Raw genomic sequence first — 24493 nt, 5'->3', positions numbered from 1 at the left:
CTTGTGGCCCAGCTGAGCGGCTTCGCCTCGAGCGGCTGTAGCAATGGGGTCAATCAGATGCCCAATTTCCTGGACGACCGACGTCAGCTGCTCCTGCAAGGCCTGAGAAACAAACAAAATGGACATGTCAGACAGAAATGTAATGACAATGCAGAGGTGCTTGGTGACATGAAAGACACACAGAGGCACTATTTTGAAAAGCACATTTGTTCTCTCTGTGGGGTGAGGGGGAACTGTATTGCTTTATACATATATAAATATTTATTGATGTGGTGGGCTCTCCTTCCCTGGTAGTTTTCAAACAAAGGTTGGACAGCCATCTGTCAGGGATTCTTAGCTGTGAATAAAAACAGGAAAACAGGAAAAACGTATTCATTTTGCCATTTCTGTCCCTCCTATGATCAGCTCCCATATGCCAGGACAAATTCTTTGCCCACCCAGCCCAGTGTTATCTTCCTTGGGGGTGAGGAACCTTTGGCCCTCTAGAAGTTGCTGAACTGAAGGAAAGTCTGTTGGATCAGGCCCAAAGTGGCCCATTCAGTTCAGCACCCTGTTTTCACAGGGGCCAACCAGATGCCCCGGGGAAAGCAGCAAGCAGGACCTCAGCACAAGCGTCAGTCTCCCCTCCTGGGGTTTCTAGCAACTGGTATCCAGAAGCATTCACGCCTCCATCTGTGGAGGCAGAGCACAGTCATCATAGCTAGGAGCCACGGATAGCCTTCCTTTCCATGAATCTCTCCAGTCCTCTTTAAAGGTACCCCAGTTGCTGGCCATTATGGCCTCCTGAGGGAGGGAATTCCATAGTTTAACTATATGCTGCATTGGCCACACTTTCTGGAGTTGATGGGGGTTGCAACATTTGGAGGGCCAAAGGCCAGCCTCCGATCCACTCTGATGGTTAGCAGACTTCAAGGGGTCAGGCAGAGATGACTTCCCCTCCCCCCATGACCTGCTGCAATCTGGTCTTTTTTTCAACTGAAGATCCCAAGTTTGAGCCTGGGACCTTCTGAATTACAGCAAATGCAGATGGCCAGATTTTTTTTTAACACAAAGTTTAACTTTATGTTAAGCTCTACCTGTAAAAACAAGAGAAATAAGCTTGTGAAAACTTGTTATCCCCCCCCCCAAGTAGGATTCTAGTTTCCTGCTTAAAAATGTTAGAGGGAATGAAGCTGAGCTGCTTATGGGTGTTTGAAGGTGCTTCTTTTCTCCCCTGGGCATTAAAAGAAAAACTAAACTTAAGAGTCTCACCCTGAAGAATTCCAACCTGTCATTTTGCAAACAACCTATGTCAGTTTACCACCTGTGTTGCTGGACCAGCTTCACTCACCTGGAAGAGAGTTAGCAAGAGGAATGCAATGCATGATGGGAAAAATCTTCTAGTCGGTTTAGAGCAGAATATTTATTGGTGCTTTCCCTGTTTCCCCTCACCCTGCACTGCCAACTACATTGATTTGATTCAGAGCACTAACTCTCTCTCCCTTTCTCTCTCCCTCGCACACACAGACACACACACTCCCAGCTGAGAAGGAGGCTCAGCTTTTCCTTCACTGGCAATGCACAGCTCTGCTTACCTCAACAGAAATGTCATCCCTCGTGGCCAAGTTCTGACTGACAGCTGCAAGTGAGGCCTGCTCAATGTCCCTGATGCATCTATTGATCCCATCTATGGAGTAGTCACACTCCCGCTGGCCAGGGGCTTTGTCTCTGGAGAATGTATGGCAGATTGTTATGTCAAGGGTGAAAGGGGGGGGGGTATAACCATAATTAACAAGTGGGAACAGCAACAAAATATTAAAGAACAGAGGATTCCAGCCCCTCCCCTCCCCCTCCCCCGGTTTTCCATCTCTCTCCCCCACCCATCCTTGCCCCACCCATCAGCCTGCATTCTGTGGCTACTGAGAATGCTCCATACACATCCAATAACTCCCCCTCACAAATTCTTTTGCACTTCTTCAAACTTTAGAATATTCCCAAGCCGACTGATACCTCTTTCCTGAACATGGGTGGTGCTATTTTGCCTAAACAGGGAACGGCACTCACACCCCAAACGCTTGAAAATAAAGGGACTGATAATCATTCACTCTTCTACTAATGAGCACCCAGAGCACTGAATAGTGTACATGAGAACAATAATCATAACATATGATACAAAGAAGCAATTAAAACAAACACAACATAAAACATATATATTACATTAACATAGTACATTATCACACAGGAAAAGACCTGAAAGGGGAGTGGGGAGACAAACATACCTCAAAGAGGGGCCTGACTGACAGAGAATTCTAGAGGTGGGGGAAGGTCTTGACCCCTGAAGGCAGTCTGTGGTTATTGCAAAACTGGAAGCTCGGGAGCTGAACACAATGCTCCAGGACTCTCTCTCTGATCCCAGACACACTTCCCACCATCCCTGATCCATGCACCTCTCAAGTGTTTTTGCCTGGCTGTGCTGCATACTTGGAAATGTGTTACTGCCTCTTGCTTGCCTGAACAAAGGGCTGTGCATGTGCAGAAACCCCTGACTTTTGCAGGGTCCGAATGTAGCCTACTGCATAAAAGGCAAATGTCACCTCCACTGCTCCACCTGCTTTTGCCTCTGGACCTGCTGCCCACCGCTGATAGGTTGCCTCTGGAAGGTTGTCCAGGAGGGAAAGCAGGCCTTGGGCTGAGAAAGGTTCCCTATACTTGTTTTTACATATTCCAGCTTGCTGAAATAATAAGCATGAGCAGGGCGTGTGTTCCTGCAGAATGGGGGAACATGATATGGAGAAAGGGGCAGAGGTACCCACACTGCCAGGGCCTATAAAAACGAAAGGACTCACCTGATGGACGTGATGAGGCTCTTAATGGACTCGGACACGGTGTGTGAGTGCCCAGCGAGAATGGACCACGTGGGAGGGTCTTTGGGGTTGATTGCCAGTGAGCGAGCAGTTTTGATTAAAGAGGACGAGCTCTCTAGCATAGTCCGGGCAGAAGTCAGGATTGGTTCCTGTGCCCGAGAACCCTGCAAAGAGGGAAGCAGCTGGCTTTTAGTTCCACAGCAACTCCCAGGTTGGGTTCAGATATAATAACCCCAGACTAAACCACCATGGTTTGTTGGAATAGAAATGGTATGTGAACTCATTTGGTGCTCCTTCTCTTCCTACCTTTTCTAGCACGCCTCAATTCAATTCTTAAGGTTCCAAACCAAGAGACTATGGTTTGAGTAATCCCTGCAAACCTAGGATCAGATCATAGCTCGTTGACCTGTTTTGTCCAGACTTTGACCATGTAGGGGTCCAGGGGTTTTGGACTCCCATCAGCCTCAGCATCCTGATCCTCACCTGATCCACATTGCACATGGAAGAACCCCTGGAGTGGGCTATAGTTTTACTTACAAGAGTTTCACAGGAAAGGGGAGGGAGGGAGTTAAATAAAAACAATGTGAGGTTACCATGTAGGCAACATGGCAATTGCGACGTAGATCATGTAGGCAGGCTTGCTTCTCTAAAGCATAGAAAAGGTGAGCTTAATTGTTGTAAACAAACTTCCAAAATGCTTTGTAATGTCTTCAAAGACCAGAAAACTGGAGATCAGTTTGCAGTAAGTTAAAGACAGGCTCCACATCGTTATAAAGTTAATTTAATACAGCACTTCTCTTACCTCAGTACTGATCTGGGCCGGGATGCTGACAAACTCAGGATTTGATGCAAAGGCTGTTAGGTTTTCCACAGCTTCAATCAATGGAGCAGTTGCAATCCGACACTTATTTCGGTTATCTTCTGAGAAGTCACCATCCAAGGCCTAGCGAAGAAAAATAAAAATGGGTTCAAGTGCTGTGGTGAAGAGAGCATCAGATTTAGATGTGGGAAGCCGGGGCTTGAATCTTCCACTCATCTGTGAAGTTCACTGGATGACAGATCCCAGCCTAACTCCATCTCACAATACGTTAAAATAGGATAACCCAGATCTTCCCATTCAGTCAGCTTGACCCCAGATTTCTGTATGATGCTTACAAGCGCCTGTCAGGTTCCCAGCTCATCACCAGAACCATTCATGTGTTCTCTGTTTCCCCAAGAACATATCCTGCAGGTTTTTGGCTGGCTCCTGAATTCCGTGACACCCATGCAAAGCGGAGATAATGTCAGCTCCCCATAGAGGCAAGTCCTGCACCTTCATGAAACAGATTTTGGTAAAGCGTGTTGTCCTTCATGGAGAGCACATGTTGCGGTGAGGGCCGCCAGGACACTCCAAAGTTGGGGGCGGGCTAATTGATCGTTGGCCACTGATGTGATTGGGGCTTCCCTTGTTGTTGGGAGGAAGTTAATGTTGCCATTTGTTGACTGACAGCCAGAAATGCTAAAACTCCTTGCATGAGGCTAGGGCTTCCTCTTTTCGCCCGTGCATCGGATTGCCCATCCCCCCCTCCCTAGAATTAAGGTTGTTCGCTTTGACCTTGCTATGCCTGTCATGGGGTCGTCTGCTCTTGGGGCAGGGGCCCAGTAGGAATTTTGTCCATCTGGCTGATTGGCTGGGGCCATTTGGTTTTTGCCTACTGCGTAGCAAATCGTCACAACTTGTAAGGTTGCGGTTAGGCATTGGTTTATGGTTTGGTTGGTTGTGGGGCATGGATTGGCTGTGCCTGCCCCTCTAATGCTGCTGCTGCAAGGGATTCCGTTAAAGGAATTGGAGGCTAACTATTGCTTTTGGGGAAGAATTGCAACGATAAAAATGAATGTGCTGCCAAAGATGTTATTCTTGTTTCAAACAGTTCCAGTAATCAAAGGGGCAGCGATTTTTAAAAATTGGCAGCGAGAAACTTCAAGGTATATCTGGCAGGGTAAGAAGCCGAGGATAAAATTTAAGATATTGACGGACGCAAAAGAAAGAGGAGGCTTCGCTCTGCCAGACTTGAAATTGTATTACGAAGCATCTTGCCTCTGTTGGTTGAAGGAATGGATGAAATTAGAAGACACGGATGTGTTAGATCTTGAAGGTTTTGATAATAGATTTGGGTGGCTCGCGTATTTGTGGTATGACAAGAGACGAGTACATAAAGGTTTTGAAAATCACATTATAAGAAGGTCTTTGATTGAAGTGTGGGAAAGATATAAAAACTTGTTGGAACAAAAAACTCCATATTGGTTGTCGCCGTTGGAGGCGATAAGTGTGAAGAAAGTCAATATGACAGGGGGTTGGGTGACATATGAGAAGTTAGTGTGTAAAAGTGTAAGAAAATGGAAAATGAGATCATTTGAAGAAGTTAAGGACTATGTGAATGACTGGCTGCATTATTTTCAAATTAATGAGATGTTCAGAAAAGATTTAAATCAGAGGGGTTTTGCTGACAAAGAATCAAAATTTCAGACAGAAATATTGAATAATGATTATAAGAATTTAGCAAAAATGTATAAGATATTACTGGAATGGTGTACGAAGGATGAGGAGGTAAAATCAGTTATGATCGACTGGGCCAAAGATATAGGGCATAATATTCAAATGGAGGATTGGGAAAGACTTTGGAAAGATGGCTTAAGATTCACTGCATGCACAGTTATAAAAGAAAATGTTATGAAAATGATGTACCAATGGTATGCAACACCTGTGAAGTTAGCAAAAATGTATAAGATAAGCAACAAATGTTGGAAATGTAAAGAAAAAGAAGGTACCTTTTTTCATATGTGGTGGGAATGTAAGAAGGTAAAATGCTTTTGGAAAATGATTTATAATGAATTGAAGAAAATGTTGAAATATAAATTTGTTAAGAAACCAGAAGCATTTTTACTAGGCATTACAGGTAATGAGATAAATAAGAAAGAAAAGAAGTTATTTTTATATGCAGTGACAGCAGCAAGAATATTGATGGCCCAGAAATGGAAACAGGAGGAATTACCTCCGATAGAAGAATGGAGAACTAAAGTGATGGATTATGCAGAACTGGACAGAATGACAGGAAGGATCCAGAATCGGCGAGATCAAAGATTTACAGAAGATTGGGAAAAGTTTATCCAATATATGCAAAAACTGAGTGATAATAAAATTACGTTTGTAAGCTTTAAGGAAGCTCTGTGAGGGGAAAGGGTTAAAAGGCCAGAAATGTGTAAAAAGTAACAATAGGAAGGAATGGCAGACAAATTGAGGGAAGTCAAAAAAGAGAAGTAAGATGTAATTAAGATGTATGGAATGTATAAATTTGCTTTTGTATTTGAAAACTAATAAAAATATTATATATATATATATATATATATATATATATATATATATATATATATATATAACTATTGCTTGTCCACTCTGTCAAGGGGGCTCGGGCCATAGCAATGAGCTCCTGGTTGCATTTGGGGTGAGGGCAGGTTCCCTGCTCCGCGTAACCCCCAAGTGTATTCCCCCATTCTGACTTTCGCATCGTGCGGAATGTCAGTCTGTCCCCCATGGTGGGGGCAGATAGTCGCAACCAATGCCTAAGCAACCACTCACAATTTTGTATTTTAATAAAGTTGTGGCCAAAATTATGCCAAAAATCTTAAACAAAAAATTCTGTGTGACGTGTGAGTTATTGGGGTGGCCCTGGGGACCTCGACACGCAAATGCTGAAGATACATCTCTTTACCGTGGCCTTTGGCAGCTGAGATGTGTGTTTTAAGGACCCACGCTATTCTTGTGAATGCAATATGTTTTAACAGTTTTTAATTCTGGATTTTAAATTGTTGTCACCAGCCTTAAAACCTGCTGGTGAAGGGAGGTGGGTAATAAATTTAATAATACAAATAACATACAGATGAGTGTGAGCAGGGATTTGTTGAGATCCAAGAGACTCTCTAGAAGTATGGCTGGCTCTTTATTTATCTTCACTTTTTAAAAGCCACACAAATAACTCATTTTCATATTTTCAATCAGACAATAGTTAGTTACTTTGCTACAAATTGCAGAAGGGATTGAGAAAGATATATTCTAATAACATTACACTTGTGATGTATATTTTCAGGACTCACCTTATTTTTATAATTTTAAGTTTACGTTTTTGTAATTTTAAGTTTTTAATATTGTGTTATTAATGATGTTGCCTGGTACCTTGGGTTACGGGTGGGTAAATAAATAAATAAATAAATAAATAACATGCTCTCTCAAATAAATGTTGGGAAATCCAAACTCTTGACAGTTTCCTCCTTCCTCATTTTTGAAACCTGCACTTTCCCAAGAGCAAGGTCTTCTTTCTCCTGTAATGAAGACAGGAGGAACCTCCAGACGAAACAACAGAATTAAAATGTAACTCCCTAATCACAAATACATTAGTTTAATTGCATTCTAGCAGTACAGCTGTTCTCAAGCATTCCAGGAACGAGGCAGATAATGGCTCCCTAAGAGATTCAAAATGGCAGTTCCTGTGTAGGTTGCAAACTCTGTTTTCCCATAGAAGGAGAAACAACTTCTCGTAAATGACTTTTTTTCCTAAGGACCCAGAGATGAACAGTATTTAAGCCTTTGTACAGCGGGGCAGGAGACTCTCATACCTTGATAGTTTTAACCAGGTTAGCAGTGCTGTTTGCCACTTCCTTTGCAGACTGGACAAAGTGCCTCTTTGCAACCGGGTTGGCTGTCTTGGACGAAGCAATGCGGCAGGCATTACACAGCGCAGAAGTGTGCTTTGCCACAATGGTAGCTGCTGATAAGACCTGGAAAACAAAACACACGCACATGGCTGAGGGGGCAGAAATAGAACCACAGGCAGGGCCAGCCGTACCATGAGGCAGAGTGAGGCAGCCAATTCAGGTGCAGTTGTGGAGGGGTGGGGAGTGGATAGAGCTGCGTATGCCATGAGGCCTGCCCCTCAGGTGTACAGAGGAGGATGCTGTTCCACTGCCAGTGTCAAAATAGGATACAACAGTTTGGTGAGTTTTTGCAGGCTCCATCTTTTCCCTTTGCCTCAGGCAGCCAAATGTCTTGGGCTGGCTCAGTGATGGAATAGCTGCTCTGCTAATTCTCCATCTGTGTTCTGAAGCACCGGTGGGTTAGGAAGAAAGGAACTTGAGCTCTTTTGGACACTGTATTTTGGCCCTACGATGCAGCATGGACAGTAGACACATTTTAAAGAGCCATTTGGTTATTTAAATGTTTGGCAAGATCCTTAGCAGCTGTCAGGCATGGACTGTTTCGGAGCAAACAAAATGCAGGTAGGGCTGGTCCAGGTCTCACTGCTGATTAAAAGGGCGCTGAGAGATCTAGGGAGATACCAGCAAGCTTTTTCCCTCCTTGTACTTCAGTCCTATCCATGTCTACTCAGATGTAAGTCCCATTCAGTTTAATGGGGCTCACTCCCAGGTAAGTTGGTAGAGAATTGCTGCTTTGATTACAGATCAAAGTAAGATAAAGAGAAGATACGGATGGCCACTGACATGTTGACAAGAGTTTTAAAAATGTTCGTTGTTCACATGCCTTACATATTTCTGTTAATGACTGAAGGAAATGCATCTTTATATTTACAAAAAAGAGGAAAATGCATTCATTCACCTGTAAAGTACAAACACAGCATTCCCAAACGCAATTCAGTCCAAACACATTTTAAACCTCTTTACTGGTATTCACAAATCCTTATTCTTGCCTCCCCCCCCCCCAAAAAAAATAATAATCAGTGAAATAGATACTTGGGAGAGGGAAAAATTTCCTCTGATAAATAAACTAGTGATTTTCTCCATAGGAAATAGTTGTTAATTTTTCTCTGTTATGTAACAGTCAGGAGCAACTGCTTGCTTCCATACTTTAGCAGTAGCAATAGAAATTTTTGTGCTGCAAGTTTAGTAAGAAACAGACCATGCCTTGCATACAGAAGTTCCCAAGTTCACACCCAATTAATATATGAAGTGCACCCCTATTTTCAGGCCACGTGCAACCCAAGGCTGCTATTTCTACAAAGGTGGACCTCTTACAGGCTGTGAAGCACGAGCCAGCAAAATGCCTCTGGCAACCTTGATGAAAGTTACCTGGGATGGGCTGCTTCCTGGGTCCACCAAGTTCTGACATGCCATTTGGATAGCTTGATTGGCCCTGGCAAACTGGATAGGATCAACAAGTCCCTGCTGACCGGCCTGGCTGTTGGGATCCGAGATGCCAACCAGGTAAGCGGCCTAGGCAAAAACCAAAGGCATTGTGACTACTCAGAGGTGGTTTTCAAGAAGCACACAATAAACACCTATTAGTTCACTTGAGATCATGCAAAACCGAGAGTGGAAGGAGAGAGTCATTTTTTCATCCAATTTTCTTCCTAGACAAGGCAGGTCTTGCATTCCAATTACAGGCATGGAAAAATGCAGAGAAGCCATTTAAGCATTATTTGCAAAACTGACCTAATGCTAATGCCCACAGCTGAAGTCCTTCACAGGCAGATCAGCCACTGCTGTGGTCGTTCAGTGGGCCAGCAGCAAGCTAGATAACTAGAAGGTTATTTATAAATACATAAGAAGCAGTCTAGCAGAAACTCCATCAAGACAAACACTCAAAAAGACCACAAAATGTCTCTCGATCCTCACACTTTGCAAGCAGTAGAAACACCTTAACGCACTTGCAGAAGCTCAACCACACCGTCACCCACCACTGCAGAAAACCTTGCTTAGTACATTAGTCACCCGAAACTCACCTGAGCTGCTGCTTCAGTGAGGCCACAAAGGGCCTTGGAAGCCACCCCAACACACTCGCCAAAGACTGGAAGGTCTCCTGTCTTGGCATTCTGAGAAATTCCAGCCATCGCCTCTCCCAGAACCTGCCGGGGGGGGAGGGGGGGAGGCAATTAAAGACTTTCAATTCAATCCTTGCTTTAGAAATCACAACATGACTTAATAACCATACACTAATGTTTACTAATACTTCATACTTCTAATAAGCCTTATTTATTAGTATCAATACTTGATAATATGCAATGCTATTAATATTTTTATTTATTTTCTACAATGCTCTTCATCAGAGGAATACAGAGTGGTTTACAGTATAAAAACACAAAAATACATAACATAGTAACAAACAAAAATAACACCCTCTACCTAGAAGGCACATCAGACTCAATTCACACACATTATCTGCGTAATACAATCACCTTCCTACTGGTTTTATCTCCACACTGCGGATCAGGAGCAACACCATCAGCTGATTGACAGGTGGGCACCCCCCACCTACCCAAGCGGCCCACTGAAGATGGGGGGCTGGAAGACACCAGGATCTGGCCTGCTGGCTGGAAAAGGTTCCCCTTCTCTGCTCTAGATTTTTGGAGGTTAGTTTTATGAAGATTAGTTTCACTGCAGGTCCTTTAGCATTGCTAAAGTGTTGTTTTACACTGTTTTTCTATATAGTGCTTTAACAACTATTAGCAGCCTGGACTCTCTTTGGGGAGGGAGGGTGGACTGTACTTTTGACATAACTACTAAAAAAAAATCTCCTTGTTTTTGGATGTTGGAGAAAGCTGTAGCTCCAGGATTTTGCTCCCCCCCCCCCTCACCTGCCAGGTGGCTCCAGTACCCGACTTCAGGGAGGGCTAAATATGACTTGGTACAACTGGTCATGAAACTGAACATGCAGATGGAAAGAAAATACAATGGCTACCTTGGAGTTTTCCATAACACCTTCAATGCAGTCAAAATAAGAGAGGTCGCTAACGGGTTCGTTGGGGTTTTCCAGCATTTCTTTAACCGTCTGAAAATAAGAGGGGCACGAGTGATGGCTGGCAATGCAGTCAAAATCCTAGACCATGAATATACTGCTTTGAAATGAAAACCAGCTTTTTGTGCCTGGCTTGTTATATTTATTAGAATGTTGAACTGCAATTTTATGGATTGATTTTAGTTTTGTACACTGCTTTGTATGACACCCCCTCCCAATAAAAGCAGCATATGTGTATTTACATACCTTCCCTTCTTTTTGGCATTAACATGTGAATCTGCACATGTGAGTGACAATAAACTGAGAAAAGGCACTGTAATGAATATATAAATATCCAAGAACTTAACAAATAGAATATTTTATCTGTTTCATCAAGGGGGAAGGGCATCAGGGAAACCCAGCCTTGAGTTCCCAGAGGCAGATGGGACAAAAACTCCCAGCAGTCCCGGCAAACATGGTGACCAGGGGTCAGGGATGATGGGACTTGGAGTCCAGCAACATGAGGAGCTCAAGGGTGGGGAAGGTTGATGTCAACAATAGTGTGGCCACTATCACAAATCAATGGAAACAAAACAGCAATCTTTGAATGATACTAGTTGAGAACAAAGCTATGCAGCTAATACAGTTTAGTATTCACTGTCTACGGAAGTAAGAGATGTAAGGCTCCCTGGGTTGTAGCAGTCAAGCTGTGGCAATTGAGCCGTCAAAAAACCATGGCAGCCAAGCTTTGATGTTTTATCACTTGATCCACCAGCACTCTTGTTTAGACAGTTAGCATGGCAGACTCAAGTGCCAGCCTGCTGAGTGTTCAGTCAGCTGACTAGCAAGCAACTCTCCAAGTCCAGATGGGGCAAGATTTGAGGACAGCCACAAACACCCTTAATCATGAAAGCTTTGCCAGTCATCTCACCCAAGAACAGCGAGCCCGCAGTCAAGTGGAGACCTACCTCCAGTTCCCGGAGAGCATTGTCACACTCTTTTTGGCCCGGCGCTTGCTGAGTACACAAAGTGATGAGCTGATTTATACTCTCAGTCACAGCCCTAGAAGACAAGAGACATGCACATCTCAGAGACCAACAATGTGGGCAATCAGAGCAGATCACAGGTGGACCTGCTATGAGGTAGCCGGCTTGATTAGAGAAGCAAGTGGCAACCCACCACCACCCTGCCAGAAAAGTTTAAGAAATTAAGATGCATGGTACCCAGGAGCAGCCAAATTATTTTTGAACTGGCAGTAAGAAATCAGTAATTATAAACGACACCCAAAATCAACTGCCTGAGGCATCTGCCTAATTCTGTCTAATGGTTAGGGCAGGCTCCAAACAGAGTTCTCAAAATAAGCTAGTAACAGTCTCCTAAAATTCTCCTCCACTAGTAAAACTAAGCAGCCAATTAATAGCAATATCAATTTTTAAAGATAAAACAAACTAGAAAATATCTCTCTAATCCAAGAAACAACCCCCACAACCTAAAGCTGCATCTCTCTAGTAGGAAAAAGGAACAGTTTACAAAAAGCAAGGAGTTTACAAACAGTTTACAAAAGGCAAGGAGGCACAATGCCTGTCTGAGAGGAAAACTGTCCATGGGAGGTTACTGTTTTTATTTGTTAATATGGAATGTATTTTTATGTATTTATATTGTAAAAAGCCCTGTGATCCTTGGATGAAGGGCGGTATAGTAATTTACCAAATAATAAAAATAAAATTATCCTCAGGGCTACTTCTGTAATGGCACTGCCTCCATTGGCAGGTTTTGTTTTGCACTGTACAGATGGCAGTGGAAGCAAAGCCCCCCTTGATGAACAAAGGTGGCAGGGGGTTCCCAAAGCTGGGGCCATACAGATATTTTGAACTACAAATCCCATCAGGCCTAGCCAGTACAAAGCTGGGACTGATGGGAGTTGTAGTTCAAAACATTTGAAAGTACCAGCTTGTGGAAAGCTGACATACAGAAAGGTCACTTCTAAGGCATGTGGGTCCCATCTAAAACAGATCTATATATTCCCTGATTTCCTTCCTCCCATTTGTTTGATTAGGAGCCCTTGGAAGGGAGGGCTGGTGGTGCTCACCTGGCGTTCTAACATGGGGGGGTAACAATGACTTACCAGGAAAGAGCGGGAGAGGACCAAGGCACCAGGGATAAATGCACCAGTGGAGCTGATCCTGCTGGGAGGTTAGGTAAGCAGCAGTGGCCCTCCCTGCTGACCACTCCTGGGTTTTATGTTCATTTGGAAAACAGAAGCTGCTCAGGTGAACTGCACTTCTGCCTTGGCCCTTACCTTGCAGCTGCTGCCAAGAGGTTCTTGGCATTGGGAGCACCGGGATCCACCGAGAGAGACTTGGCAGCCAGAAGCAACTTGCTGGAAGCCATGGAGATGTTCTTGAGGTTCCCAATGACTTGAATTTGGTCCTCCTTCGTCTGTAAGGCCAAAGAGGCAAATCATGGCATGGATTTAGGGCATGGGAAGGCAGCAAGGAGGCTAAGCTCTGAGTTACTCTCCATGCAAAGACAAAAGGAGTCGCATCCAAGCCCCTGATGCTTTGACAAGAGGGGGGCCTTTGCGGAAAAAGTGGTGGTTGGGGTGGGGGGGGAGGGGAGTGCTTTAAAATCAACTTGTTGAAGAAGGCAACGTGTTTGGCGAGCAGCAGAGAGGGCCGCTCACTCTGCACCACGGGCTACACTGGAAATTATAGCAAGTGCTAAAAGGTCTGCAGCTAATTTGCATGACTTGACTGCAAGGGCTTAATTAGCATCTCATTTCCATGAGCACGACAAGATGTCAAGCGACCATGGGTGGGTGCGCAGCTGTTAGTGTTGGCAGGCTTGCTAGACAGGGAAGGGCAGAGCGGTCTTTGCTCAATACACAGGGAGGTTCTGGCCGACTCAGAGCTTGGAGCAGGTGGCCCTGGATAAACCAAGACATACTTTGTCACTCCGCTGCCTGCCCAGACAATAGCAGAGCAAATGAGGGCTGCACTGATGAAGCAACACCTTTGAGATCTGCAGTGTAGCCCAATGTGGACTGGAGTTCTCAAGCAGACAAGCAAAGGCAGGGGACAGGCTGACTGCTCTCACGCTGCCCTTTGCTGAGAAGAACTTTTCCTTGCTGCTGCTGTTCCTTAGGGAAAAGGCAGCCACAGATATTCATAGGGAAAAGGTTCAGGAAAGGGCAACCAAAATGATCAAGGGGTGGAGCAACTCCCTATGAGGAAAGGTTGCAGCATACGGGACTTTTTAGTTTAGAGAAAAGATGTGTCACGTTTAGAAAGTTATGCATGGCACAGAGAAAGTGAAAAGAGAAAAGTTTTTCTCCCTCTCTCATAACATTAGGACTCATGGACATCCAAAGAGGCTGAATGTTGGAAGATTCGGGACAGGCGAAAAGAACGACTCCTTCATGCAGCCCGTAGTTAATCTATGGAACTCACTGCCACAGGAGGCGGTCATGGCCACCAACTTAATTTTTTTTTTTATATAAATTTTTTATTAAGAATTTTTCCATAAAAAACTCCAATCATACCAATTTCCACATCACATATTTTGGCTTATTGGACCTCCCTCAACTTCTCTGACAATCATTCGTAATTAAAATCCTATCTTCACATTCCTTAATTTTAATATTGCCTTTAAATACTATATTTCTATCCTTATTTACTTTCTTACAATATTCCTTATATTTTCACAAAGCTTCTTTAAAGCACACTAGCGTTGTATATTCCTCACATACAGTTTTCAAATACTCTGTAAATTTTCCCCAGTCCTCAAAAAACTTATGATCCTTTTGGAATCTAATTTTCCCAGTTAGTTTGTCCAGTTCTGCATAGTCTGTTAATTTTGTTCTCCATTCTTCCAAGGTCGGTACTTCTTCTTGTTTCCATTTTTGAGCCATCAATGTTCTTGCTGCTGTTATTGGCCACCAACTTAAGATGGCTTTAAAGGAGGACCAGAGAACTTCATGGAGGAGAAGGCTATCAATGGCCACTCGCCATGTGGCCCTGCCCGGCCTCCACAGTTGGAGGCAGCAATGCTTCTGAATACAAGTTGCTGGAAACTGCAGGAGGGGAGAGGGCTCTGGCACTCAGGTTCGGCTTGCAGGTTTCCCATCTGGCTGGCCACTGTCAGAATAGGAGGCTGGACTTGATGGGCCACTGGTCAGATCCAGCAAGCTCTTCTTAGGTTGTTTATAATGGGCATGATGATTCCCTGCTAAGTGATAGCGAACGAGCCAGGGGGATGGGAGCTGGACAGAGTGAGATGTGATAGGGTCATACACCATGTATAGAATCATAAACACGGTAGGAGGCTTTGGAGGTCATATAGTCCAGTACAGGAAACTTAGAACTAGAGCATCCTCCATCCCCAACCCCTTTAGCTTCGGAAGAGCCCACCCACCACCTCTCTAGTAAATGGGTCTCTTTGCCCCACTGCTCTGTCAAGAGCTTTCTTTTAATGTTCAACCCAAGTCAAGCTTCCTTCAACATGATCTCATGAGATCTAGTTCTGGAACAGCATTAGAGAACAAAGACTCTGCCTTCTCCTATGTGGCAACCTTCAGGTGCATGGAAAGAGCTATTGTCTTCTCCTCCCCTGTTCCTTTGGACATTCCTTTCATTTCAACGTTTACATCCCACTGTTCCCTTCTGAGGAAAGCTGACAAAGGAGCTGACAAACACCCCACTCCAACAACCATGACCAATCGCTTCACCCCTCACCGTATCCCGCCCAGCCAGAGAGCAAACTGGTGGAAGAAGACATCTCACCTGAGCTTGCCCAGCCATTTCAATCCCAGCATCCAGGAACTCGTCAAAGTCTTCACTGAATTTTCCAGAAGCAGCTGCCAGCTCCCCGCTCTGGCCCCGCGTGGCATGGACAACCTCCCCCGCTGACTGGTTCAGGTCAGCTGCAGCCTGGTTGAGTTCACTCTGTGCTTCTTGGAATGATTTTGAACTGGGAGGTAGCTACCAGGCAGGGGCAGGGTAAGAAAAAGAGGGATTGTGGGTAAGTTACCAATGGCTTTATATACAGTAACCTCAGTGCACGGCACTTTGTAAAGTCCCTGCTCCATGGAACTTACAGTCTAAAAACTGTAGCACACAGAAGGGATGGAACAGAGGGGAACAATGCAATTGTTTCGGCTATGTGCACCTGGGTTTAGTTACAGTAAGGGACAGGAATTACAGCAGTTCCTGCACCCCAACCTGGTGCCTTCCAGATGTTGTTGGCCTCCAATTCCCATCAGCCCCAGCTAGCATTGGCCAATGGCCAGGGATGATGGGAGTTGTAGTAGTCCAGCAACACTGAAAAGGCACCAGGCTGGTTATCCAAGGACTACCCAAGGGTTATGCCAACTGTCCCAAAGTTAGGCCAGGCTGCTCAAACGCTCTTGCAGTGAGCCTTGTGAAAGCTTGGTTATACATGAGGTGGAGTGAGGTGATGGAATGGATGGTGCCAGATCTGTACCACCATCTTACCACAAGTCTACAAGCAAGCAACTCTTTTGAGAGTAATGTTCTGCTTCTTGGAGGTTGCAGTGCCCATTTTTAAGGCCAGCTTTGCATTAAAAACAAAAACAAAAACCTACCACCACCACCACCTTAACAACAACAACAACATACAAATATTAAAAAGTATCTCACCGATTCCACAAGCAATTTTTTGCTGGATTCACCAATGCTCTTCAATGCTACATCCACATCCTTTTGGCCAGGAAGGCAGTTCACACAGTTGTTCAAAGAATGGGAGACAGCTTTGGCCACCTTCAGGGGGGAAACATGGCAAAGAGAATCCAAATTAATGCTGCCTACAATCTCTGAGCATGTGTGCAGTGCATCCCCCCCCCAGTACCAGACCCCCACAAGCCAGTAGCCTCAACATTCCAGGAGGATGTGGAAAAGGGACAAATCTTTCAGAGACTTAAATTCTTCCAGAATGTTGGTGGAGACACATGGCCAAGAACACATGACCCCATTGTTAAAACATCTGCACTGGCTGCCCATCTATTACCAAGCCAAGTTCAACGTCATTGCATTAAATTACAGCGCCCTGAACAATTTAGGTCAGGGTACCTAAGTTCAGGACCACCTGAACTCTTATATCCCAGCTCTATTACTGAGATCATCTGCAGGAGCATCGTTGGTTGTTCCTAAAGTTGGTGAAGCTCATTTAGCAACAAGAAGAAACCAAGCCTTTTGGCGTCATCAGCCCAGTTCTGTGGAATACTCTGCCAAGAGAGATTCAGCAGATGCCTTCTGTGACAACTTTTAAATTTTTCTATCCTGCTAGGCTTATGAAGGCAATAAAAATACATCTTTCCATAATGGTTAGTTGATGGTCTCTGTTTTAAATGTTTATTATGGTCTAAACCACTGAGCCCCTTGGGCTTGGCAATCAGAAGATCAGCAGTTCGAATGTGCATGATGGGGTGAGCTCCCATTGTTCTGTCCCAGCTTCTGCCAACCTAGCAGTTCAAAAGTACACCAGTGCAAGTAGATAAATAGGTACCGCTGTGACGGGAAGGTAAACAGTGTTTCCATGCGCTCTGGCTTCCGCCATGGTGTCCTGTTGTGCCAAAAGCGGTTTAGTTATTCTGGCCACATGACCAGCTCCCTTGGCCTGAAAAGTGAGATGAGAGCTGCACCCCACAGTAGCCTCTATAGTAGCGGGGGCCCCTCTACACACACACACACACACACACACACACACACACACACCTCCTTGGAGGCTGAACCAGAAACTGAGTTCCTTCTTAGCTAGTGAACCTGTAGGCAGGGGCTGTCTGGCTGTCTTCATCCATCGGGTATAAAAATCTTTTAAATGAATAATAATCAAAGTAGGTCATGGTACTCGCATCTTAGATAGGCATCAGCAGTCAGAAATCCCTGCTGTCATGTTGCTTACAATCTAAATTTTGACAACGGAGGAGAGGCAAAGGGCAGGAGAGAACAATGCACACGCCACACGCCACCCAGATGGACAGAGGAAGGAGCATTTCATTGGAGCAGATTTTCAAGCCAACTGACCTAATTTGCAGCTCCTGGACTAATATATGACTCAGAACACAATTCTCCTTTGATTTTCACACTTCTCTGAATTTTGCAATGCATTTCTTAGCTCAAAAAGATACTAATTGGGGTTAACACCCCCTACCGTATTATATGGGAAAGTACTTTAAGCAAGATGTACTCTGAAATAAAACATGTGTTTAAAGCATATCTCTGCAACAACGTGCATACAGTGGTACCTCAGGTTAAGTACTTGATTTGTTCCGGAGGTCTGTTCTTAACCTGAAACTGTTCTTAACCTGAAGCACCACTTTAGCTAATGGGGCCTCCTGCTGCTGCCGTGCCGCCGGAGCCCAATTTCTGTTCTTATCCTGAAGCAAAGTTCTTAACCTGAAGCACTATTTCTGGGTTAGCGGAGTCTGTAACCTGAAGCGTATGTAACCTGAAGCGTATGTAACCCGAGGTACCACTGTATTTAAATATTAATATTTCACCAAATAATGTAGAAATCAAAGAATCATAGAACTACAAAGCTGGAAGGGATCCAAAGGATCATCTAGTCCAACCCCCTGCAATGCAGGAATCATAGTTCCTGGGCCTTCTTTCATTGACTTATCCAGGTCTCTTCTCGCCTTGTGCCAAGCGCCTGTCTCTGAGCAGCTACTGACAGACCATCCATAAGAGCTCTCCTCCCCGACACCAGAGGGAGGCCTCCAGCTGAGAGGAGCAGAGGGCACACGGAATGGGGGCAGAAATCACCTTGTCCTGCAGAGCTGTGTCTTTAGCCACTTGAACCACATTCTTGGCCTTCAACACCAACAGGGTGTGGGCGTTGGCAACTGCTTTGGCAAGATGGAAGTGGCATGGACCACAAGAAACTCCTCCATCCATCCCTACGCTGGTGTAGGTACAGATGGAGATCAACTTTGAAGGAGCTAAGACAAATGCTTCATGGGAATGAGACAGATTGAAGAAAGAATGAGCCATCTGCCTTGGGTGGCAGATTCCAGGCACCATTAAGGGCAGCAGAAGGAGAAATGGATGGACGGGTGTCACAGGGCACAAGCCACTGAGACAGTCTCCTGCACAAGCTTTGCTGCAGTGAATGGGGGCTGAACAAGAGCACAGTGGGGGCCCCCAAATCCCTCTCCATTTCACCCAGCCTCACCTGGGCCAGCCTCTGTTGGCTTTCTGCATCGCCAGGAGCCACCAAAGCTTGCTTTGCTTCTTGGATGAGCATTGCTGAGCCTTCCATGACATCCCGCGCCGAGTCCAACATTGCGTGGGCTGCTGCTGGGTCACTGGTGGATGCGGAAACACCTCGGGCCGCCTGAGCCAAAGTCTTCAAGGCATGTGCCGTCTCCCTGGCAGCAACCCCTAAATTAAGATCACATTGAACATATTAGTAATACTCAGCTCTGGCCAGCTAGTTTCTCATTTTAATCCACATTTCATGAAACAACGAGAACCAAAACACAGCTAGTCTTTGAAATTTGCACTGTTCTGGATTTTGTGGTGTATTCTCCAGCCAAAAAGGGTCTACAAAAATGCATAAAGTAGTGAAAAATAATGCAGAGAACTCCATTAGGAAAAACCGCTTGCAAAAATGCAAGTTATGAGAAATGTACATGAAAACTATTTTCATGTGGATGCAGAAAATAGGGGAAACGGGACTTCAACTTTGAAAAATGAGGAACTGAGACAGAAACTTATATTGACAGATTGGTCCAGCCCTCTTTCCAGATCACAGGAAGCAAATTTCCCCATTAGCAAGTGGGATAACCTCATTTTCAATGAGAATTCCTCACCAGCATCTATGAGGATAGAAACCCCTTGGGGATGTGGACTGATTTTTTTATACATGCCCTTTCACCTTTTGACATAAAAGTATTCAGTTTTCATTATTATTATTTTTCATTTCATGAAATATTCAAGGCACCAAATGGGATATGATGAATTTGAAATGTGATAAAATTCAGTGATTCAGCTAGGTTCAATTCTTCCACAGCCTGGAGCTCTCCAGATGTTTTGGGCTGCAACTTCCATAAGCCTCGGTTGGCAAAACTTGTTTCCACTGATTCACTCACTAACACAGAAAAAATCCCACCTCCCATGCCAGTCTGCCATACTTCAAATGATGAGAGTGACACAGAGAGCAGACCTCAGCAGACTCTTAGTGGCTGACCAGGCTCATGTAACATGGCCAGTGTCAGACTCAGTAGGGACTCCAAGCTTGCTCCCTGTTCCACTGCAGCTGCTGACCAGAGAAAGGAACAGCAGGTCCTTCAAGTCAGGCCACTGTCACCACAGCTGAGACTCCTTCTGGTCACCAGGTGATGCTACAAAGCCAATCCCAGGCCCCCACCTGCTGCAAATCTCCAAGGTCAGTTGGATCCAACGCAGTGCAGATGCAGCGGGGACACCAGGATTAGGACCACCTGTCTTCTACCTGCCTACAGCCTGATCCTGGTGCTTGCCAATCCTTGGAATTTTGCTTCCACAATAGCAAGCTTCTGGGTTAAACAAGATTCTTCAACCACCCAACTTGACAGTAGTTTCTGTTTCACTGAAAAGTTTGCCTAACTACCACAACATCACAGACTGAAAAGTGACGAGCTAAAGATACGAGCCTGCGTTGTTGGGGCTTTGCAGGGAACTGATTTCTCATCAAGAATAAATGCTCTGATCCACAGAGTGCCCGAGATTTTGCGGAAGATTTGACACTCCACTCGCCACACCCCCATAACCCTATGTTAACCAGTCAGGGCCCTTGACATTGTAAACAGCTTTTTGAATCTTCTGTCCTGTTTCAAAAGCAGTTTGCAACACAGCACAGAGGAACAGCTATTTGGGGAAAATCTAACGGAAGGCTCCTTTGGGGTCATGGCATTGTTTCTTGAGACCCTGGCTGTTATAGCACTAAGCAACCACCAGGGTCACTGGAAAGCTTCGCCTCCAATTGCCCAGCTTCCCCCAATTTGGAGGTGAGCTTTCACAGGGAAGAGAAAGCGAAGAGGAGGAGGAGGAGGAGGAGGAGGGAAGAAAGAAGGGGAAATGCTTCCTTTGCCGAGAGGCCTGTTTGGGTACATTTTTGCTTTCCAGATGATAAATATCTACACAGTTATGAACCCTTTAAGCTTTCAGCCTAACAAATATAAGAGCTGTCCTCTCCCAAGTGAAGAGCATTCAAACCATGTGGGAGCCTTACTGCTGCAATCCTACACCAACACTGTGAGACTTAACTACCAACTGGCTTTTCTCCAAGCTGAGCATTTCTGCTTACAAAAACAAACGTGATCCCTGACCTGGATCACAACAAATAAAAAAATTAATAGCAGTGATAGCGAACAGCTTTTAGCCAGAGGGCCAACCCTCTGATGACTTCATATCACCCACACACAGAGGGTCCACAGCTTGTCCTTCTCACCAGAGCTGTGCAAATCACCCCTCTCCGCTAGTAAATTATGTTGAATCGAGGGGGGCAATTTCCAGCTGCATCAGGGCACTGGGGTCTGCCTGCCTAAACTGCATGCCCACTTTAAAATAAGGTAAATTTTCCTGCTGCTGTCATAATTGGTGAGGTCACTGGGGTAGCAAAAAAAATTGCTGGGGGGAGGGGACTCAAGGCCCCGAGCTGGGGATTAACCACCCTTGATTAAGGGTGTCAGCAAAGCATAGGTGTCTGGCCAAGTCAATGTTCCCAAACACAGCTGGATGCCAATGCAAAGTTAATGTAGTGGACAGGAAGCATGTTAATCAATATATCCTCTCAGCCAGCCAAGTTGTCTGGTAGCATTTCACAAAATGGAGCGGTTTCTTAATGCCATATTTTATTTTATTTTAAATGTTTCTTTATCTTTCACAGGTGATTCAGAACAAGAGAAAAGAAAGTTATATAGGTCCCTCCCCTTCCAGAATTAATTCCATATTTTAGGAATTGTTACTGATGCACAAATGTCAGCCCCCATGTGCCAAGACTCTGCATCTGAAATGAAACACAGAGCCATCTTAATCCAATTATATCCACTTCAAAGCCAAAGTGCAACCGAAATCTGTTCAGTCCCATTACCAAAAGGAAAGTTGCTCTAATGAGTTTTATCAGCTGGATTCAGAAATCCCCAACTGGACTAAGCACTGAAGACAGAATGTAATTGACACAAGAGCATTTTAATGGCTACAAGAGCCTTTTTGACATTAAGCCAGCAATTCGCCAAGGGCAATTCCCCAAGCCTTTCATATACTGAAGGAGACGCTTTGGTATCGAATGCATTTTCATTTCTTGATACAGGGACGCAACTAGCGTCAAGTCACATTGGAACCACACACGAGTCTTCCTGAGAATGGATATCTTCCCCCCTGCCAGAAACTTGTTCCCAGTAATTCAAATGAAGGGTTTCAAAAAGAGGATAGTTAGCTAACTGAAGTCAGGAGCTGGACTTGTTGCTGAGGTAGCCAAATGTGGTTTCCTTCAGATGTTTTTGGATTACAGATCCCACCACCCTTGCTGGTGCTGATGGGAGTTGGAGCCCAGCGACATCTAAAGGACACTATCCTGGCTACCTCTGATGTAGCTCAATACAGTAAATCAGAGTTGAGACTACATTCAGAGCAGAAAAGTAACCGAGGGAGCACATGAGCTGCCTACACCCCCAGATCATCAGAACCACCATCAGAAGAGCAAACAGATGAGAACATCTGGGCAGCCAGTTCTCCTCCTGGAGATAATGTGCAGGGTGTGCTTTGCTGGGTAGAGCTATAAAATATTATTAGGGAACTTTAGGGATTATTAGGGATGGCTTTAAAAGAAGACTGGACAAATTCATGAAGAAGGATATTGATCGCTACCGGCCATTGTGGCTCTGCTCTGCTTCCATGGCTGGGGGCAGCAATGCTTCTGAATGCCAGTTGATAGACACCACAAGAGAGGAGAGGGCTCTGGTGCTCGGATCCTGCTTGTGGGTTTCCCACAGGCATCCGGTTGACCACTGTGAGAACAGGATGCTGGGCTAGATGGGCCATTGGTCTGATCCAGTAGGCTATTTTTATGTTCTTCTAATATTGCTATTTATTTATACAAACACTGCTATGCCACTCTTAATCCCCACAAGGGCCCCTCAAAGCAAGAAAAAAACCACAACAATTAGAAACTGTCCTGTACAGTAACACCAGTACATTTGCCATAGCTGCTGATATAAATAATGTGTGTTTTCTTCTGCCAAGCTTTGCAAGTGGAGGCCTACCTGTATAGTGTTCATTGCCTTGTGCTGCACAAGTCAGCAGTTGGGCCATTGAAGAACCAACTGCTTTGGAGGTGCTTCCGAGGTCCTGAGCACATTTTTCAAGCTGAATGCAAAAAAGCGATGCGAACATTAAGCAAAGGTAACATCACGACCCACCACAACACACACACACATTCCTATCCCTCAGCCCATGGAACATCGCAGTCACTGACCACACAGAAGTCTTGCACACAGCAGTGCTTTCTAGAAGTAGTGCCCATGCTATGGGATACAGTTCAGTTTTCAAGTTATCCTGGTTATTAGCTCTTTCAAATAAAATAGTTTCCACCTGGAGCCAAAAGGAACACAGAAATGGATCTAGGGAAACTATTCCACTGCCTAAGCTCCACTGCCAAGAAAGCCCCATCACTTGTAGGAACCCATGTAACCTGCAAAGGTGGGAGCCATCTAGATTACAACCTCAGTAAATGGATGGGCTCAGCAAAGGGCTGTTGTTTGAAGGAAGCATAGATGGACCAATGGTGTGAATGGCAACTTTGCATGCAAAGATCTCTGTCTGAGACTTCGGAGATGTACTACCTGGCAGAGTGGGCCATTCTGGGTGATTGGTTATTTATTTATTTATTTATTTATTTATTTATTTATTTATTTATTTATTACTCATCCTCCTGCTCCTCTAGCGGGAGGTGGTAATCATATCTCCAATGGAAGGGAGTTCTATTATTTAGGAGCCACTACAGGAAGGCCCTGCTCTGTATCACTGCCAAATGGACAATGCCTGTCAGTGGTACCACCACCAGGGCTCCAGTTGGGACATACTGGGGAAGGCACACTCCAGTATTTGGGCCCTAAGCAGTTCAGGTCTTTATGAACTAAAGTCAAAGTCTTCAACCAGGCCCTGTGGCATTTAGGCAGATAGTGTATTTCCTTAAAGTGCACTGTGGCTCCACCTAGGAGCATCATACAGTAGACAGGCTGCAGAGGTCTGCATTAGATGTAGGTTCTGGATGGTCTCCAGGGGCCAGCCCCAAACTGTAATTCAATTGTGAGGATTCTGCACTAGCTGCACCTTCAAGGGCAGCCCCATGCAAAGCGCATTGTAGTAATCCAGTCGTGAGAATACCAAGCATAACAGTGGCCTGGTCCGGTCTAGGAATGGCTGTAGCTGGAAATATTTTATGTATATATTTTTGTGTTTTTGATATTGTAAACTGCCCTGTTATCCTTGGTTGAAGGGTGGTAATGAAATTTAATAAATAACCACTCCTTGTCACTGAAGCCACTTGGGACACAGGAGGCATCTTAGAATCTGGCAGAAGTCACAAATCACAACATATTAGCAATCTGACTCAGGAAAGGCTGTCCATAAAAAATGAGGAAAATGAAGACCGTTTTGTCCTATGGCCACTTGTTTGTTTTGTTTATTCTATTTCAAGCACACTTGAAATTGTTCAACCATCCAGCACCCCCTTTAAATAAAACATATGTTTGTGTGGTTGGAAGGGTTTATTTTCTTATTTTTTGCTCTTGTTCTTGCTTTTATTAATTTTTGTGTTTTCATTTTGTATTTTTATGCCGTAAACTGACCTGAGATCTTCAGATGAGGGTGGTTTACAAATTCAACAA

At 44.7% G+C, this 24493-nt stretch overlaps 1 protein-coding gene across 5 annotated transcripts in view; it reads right to left on the bottom strand.

Annotated features, from left to right (window-relative positions):
* TLN2 (talin 2) overlaps window positions 1-24493 on the bottom strand; it is a 183322-nt gene that overhangs the window by 29905 nt on the left and 128924 nt on the right. For all 5 annotated transcript variants that reach the window (XM_081838619.1, XM_081838621.1, XM_081838620.1 and 2 more), the window contains exons 26-39: window positions 22868-22970; window positions 18796-19004; window positions 16263-16382; window positions 15387-15584; window positions 12905-13044; window positions 11574-11667; window positions 10570-10659; window positions 9614-9736; window positions 8961-9104; window positions 7494-7655; window positions 3646-3786; window positions 2826-3007; window positions 1575-1707; window positions 1-102 (exon numbers count right to left, since the gene is read on the bottom strand). In XM_081838619.1, the coding sequence (XP_081694745.1) occupies window positions 1-102; window positions 1575-1707; window positions 2826-3007; window positions 3646-3786; window positions 7494-7655; window positions 8961-9104; window positions 9614-9736; window positions 10570-10659; window positions 11574-11667; window positions 12905-13044; window positions 15387-15584; window positions 16263-16382; window positions 18796-19004; window positions 22868-22970 (1941 nt within the window). The remainder of the gene's footprint in view (window positions 103-1574; window positions 1708-2825; window positions 3008-3645; window positions 3787-7493; window positions 7656-8960; window positions 9105-9613; window positions 9737-10569; window positions 10660-11573; window positions 11668-12904; window positions 13045-15386; window positions 15585-16262; window positions 16383-18795; window positions 19005-22867; window positions 22971-24493) is intronic.

The sequence above is a fragment of the Podarcis erhardii genome, assembly GCF_964252035.2.
Source record: "Podarcis erhardii genome assembly, chromosome: 14".
Taxonomy (NCBI): domain Eukaryota; kingdom Metazoa; phylum Chordata; class Lepidosauria; order Squamata; family Lacertidae; genus Podarcis; species Podarcis erhardii.
Note: the sequence above shows the minus strand (reverse complement) of the source record. Positions and strands in the feature narration are given on the sequence as shown.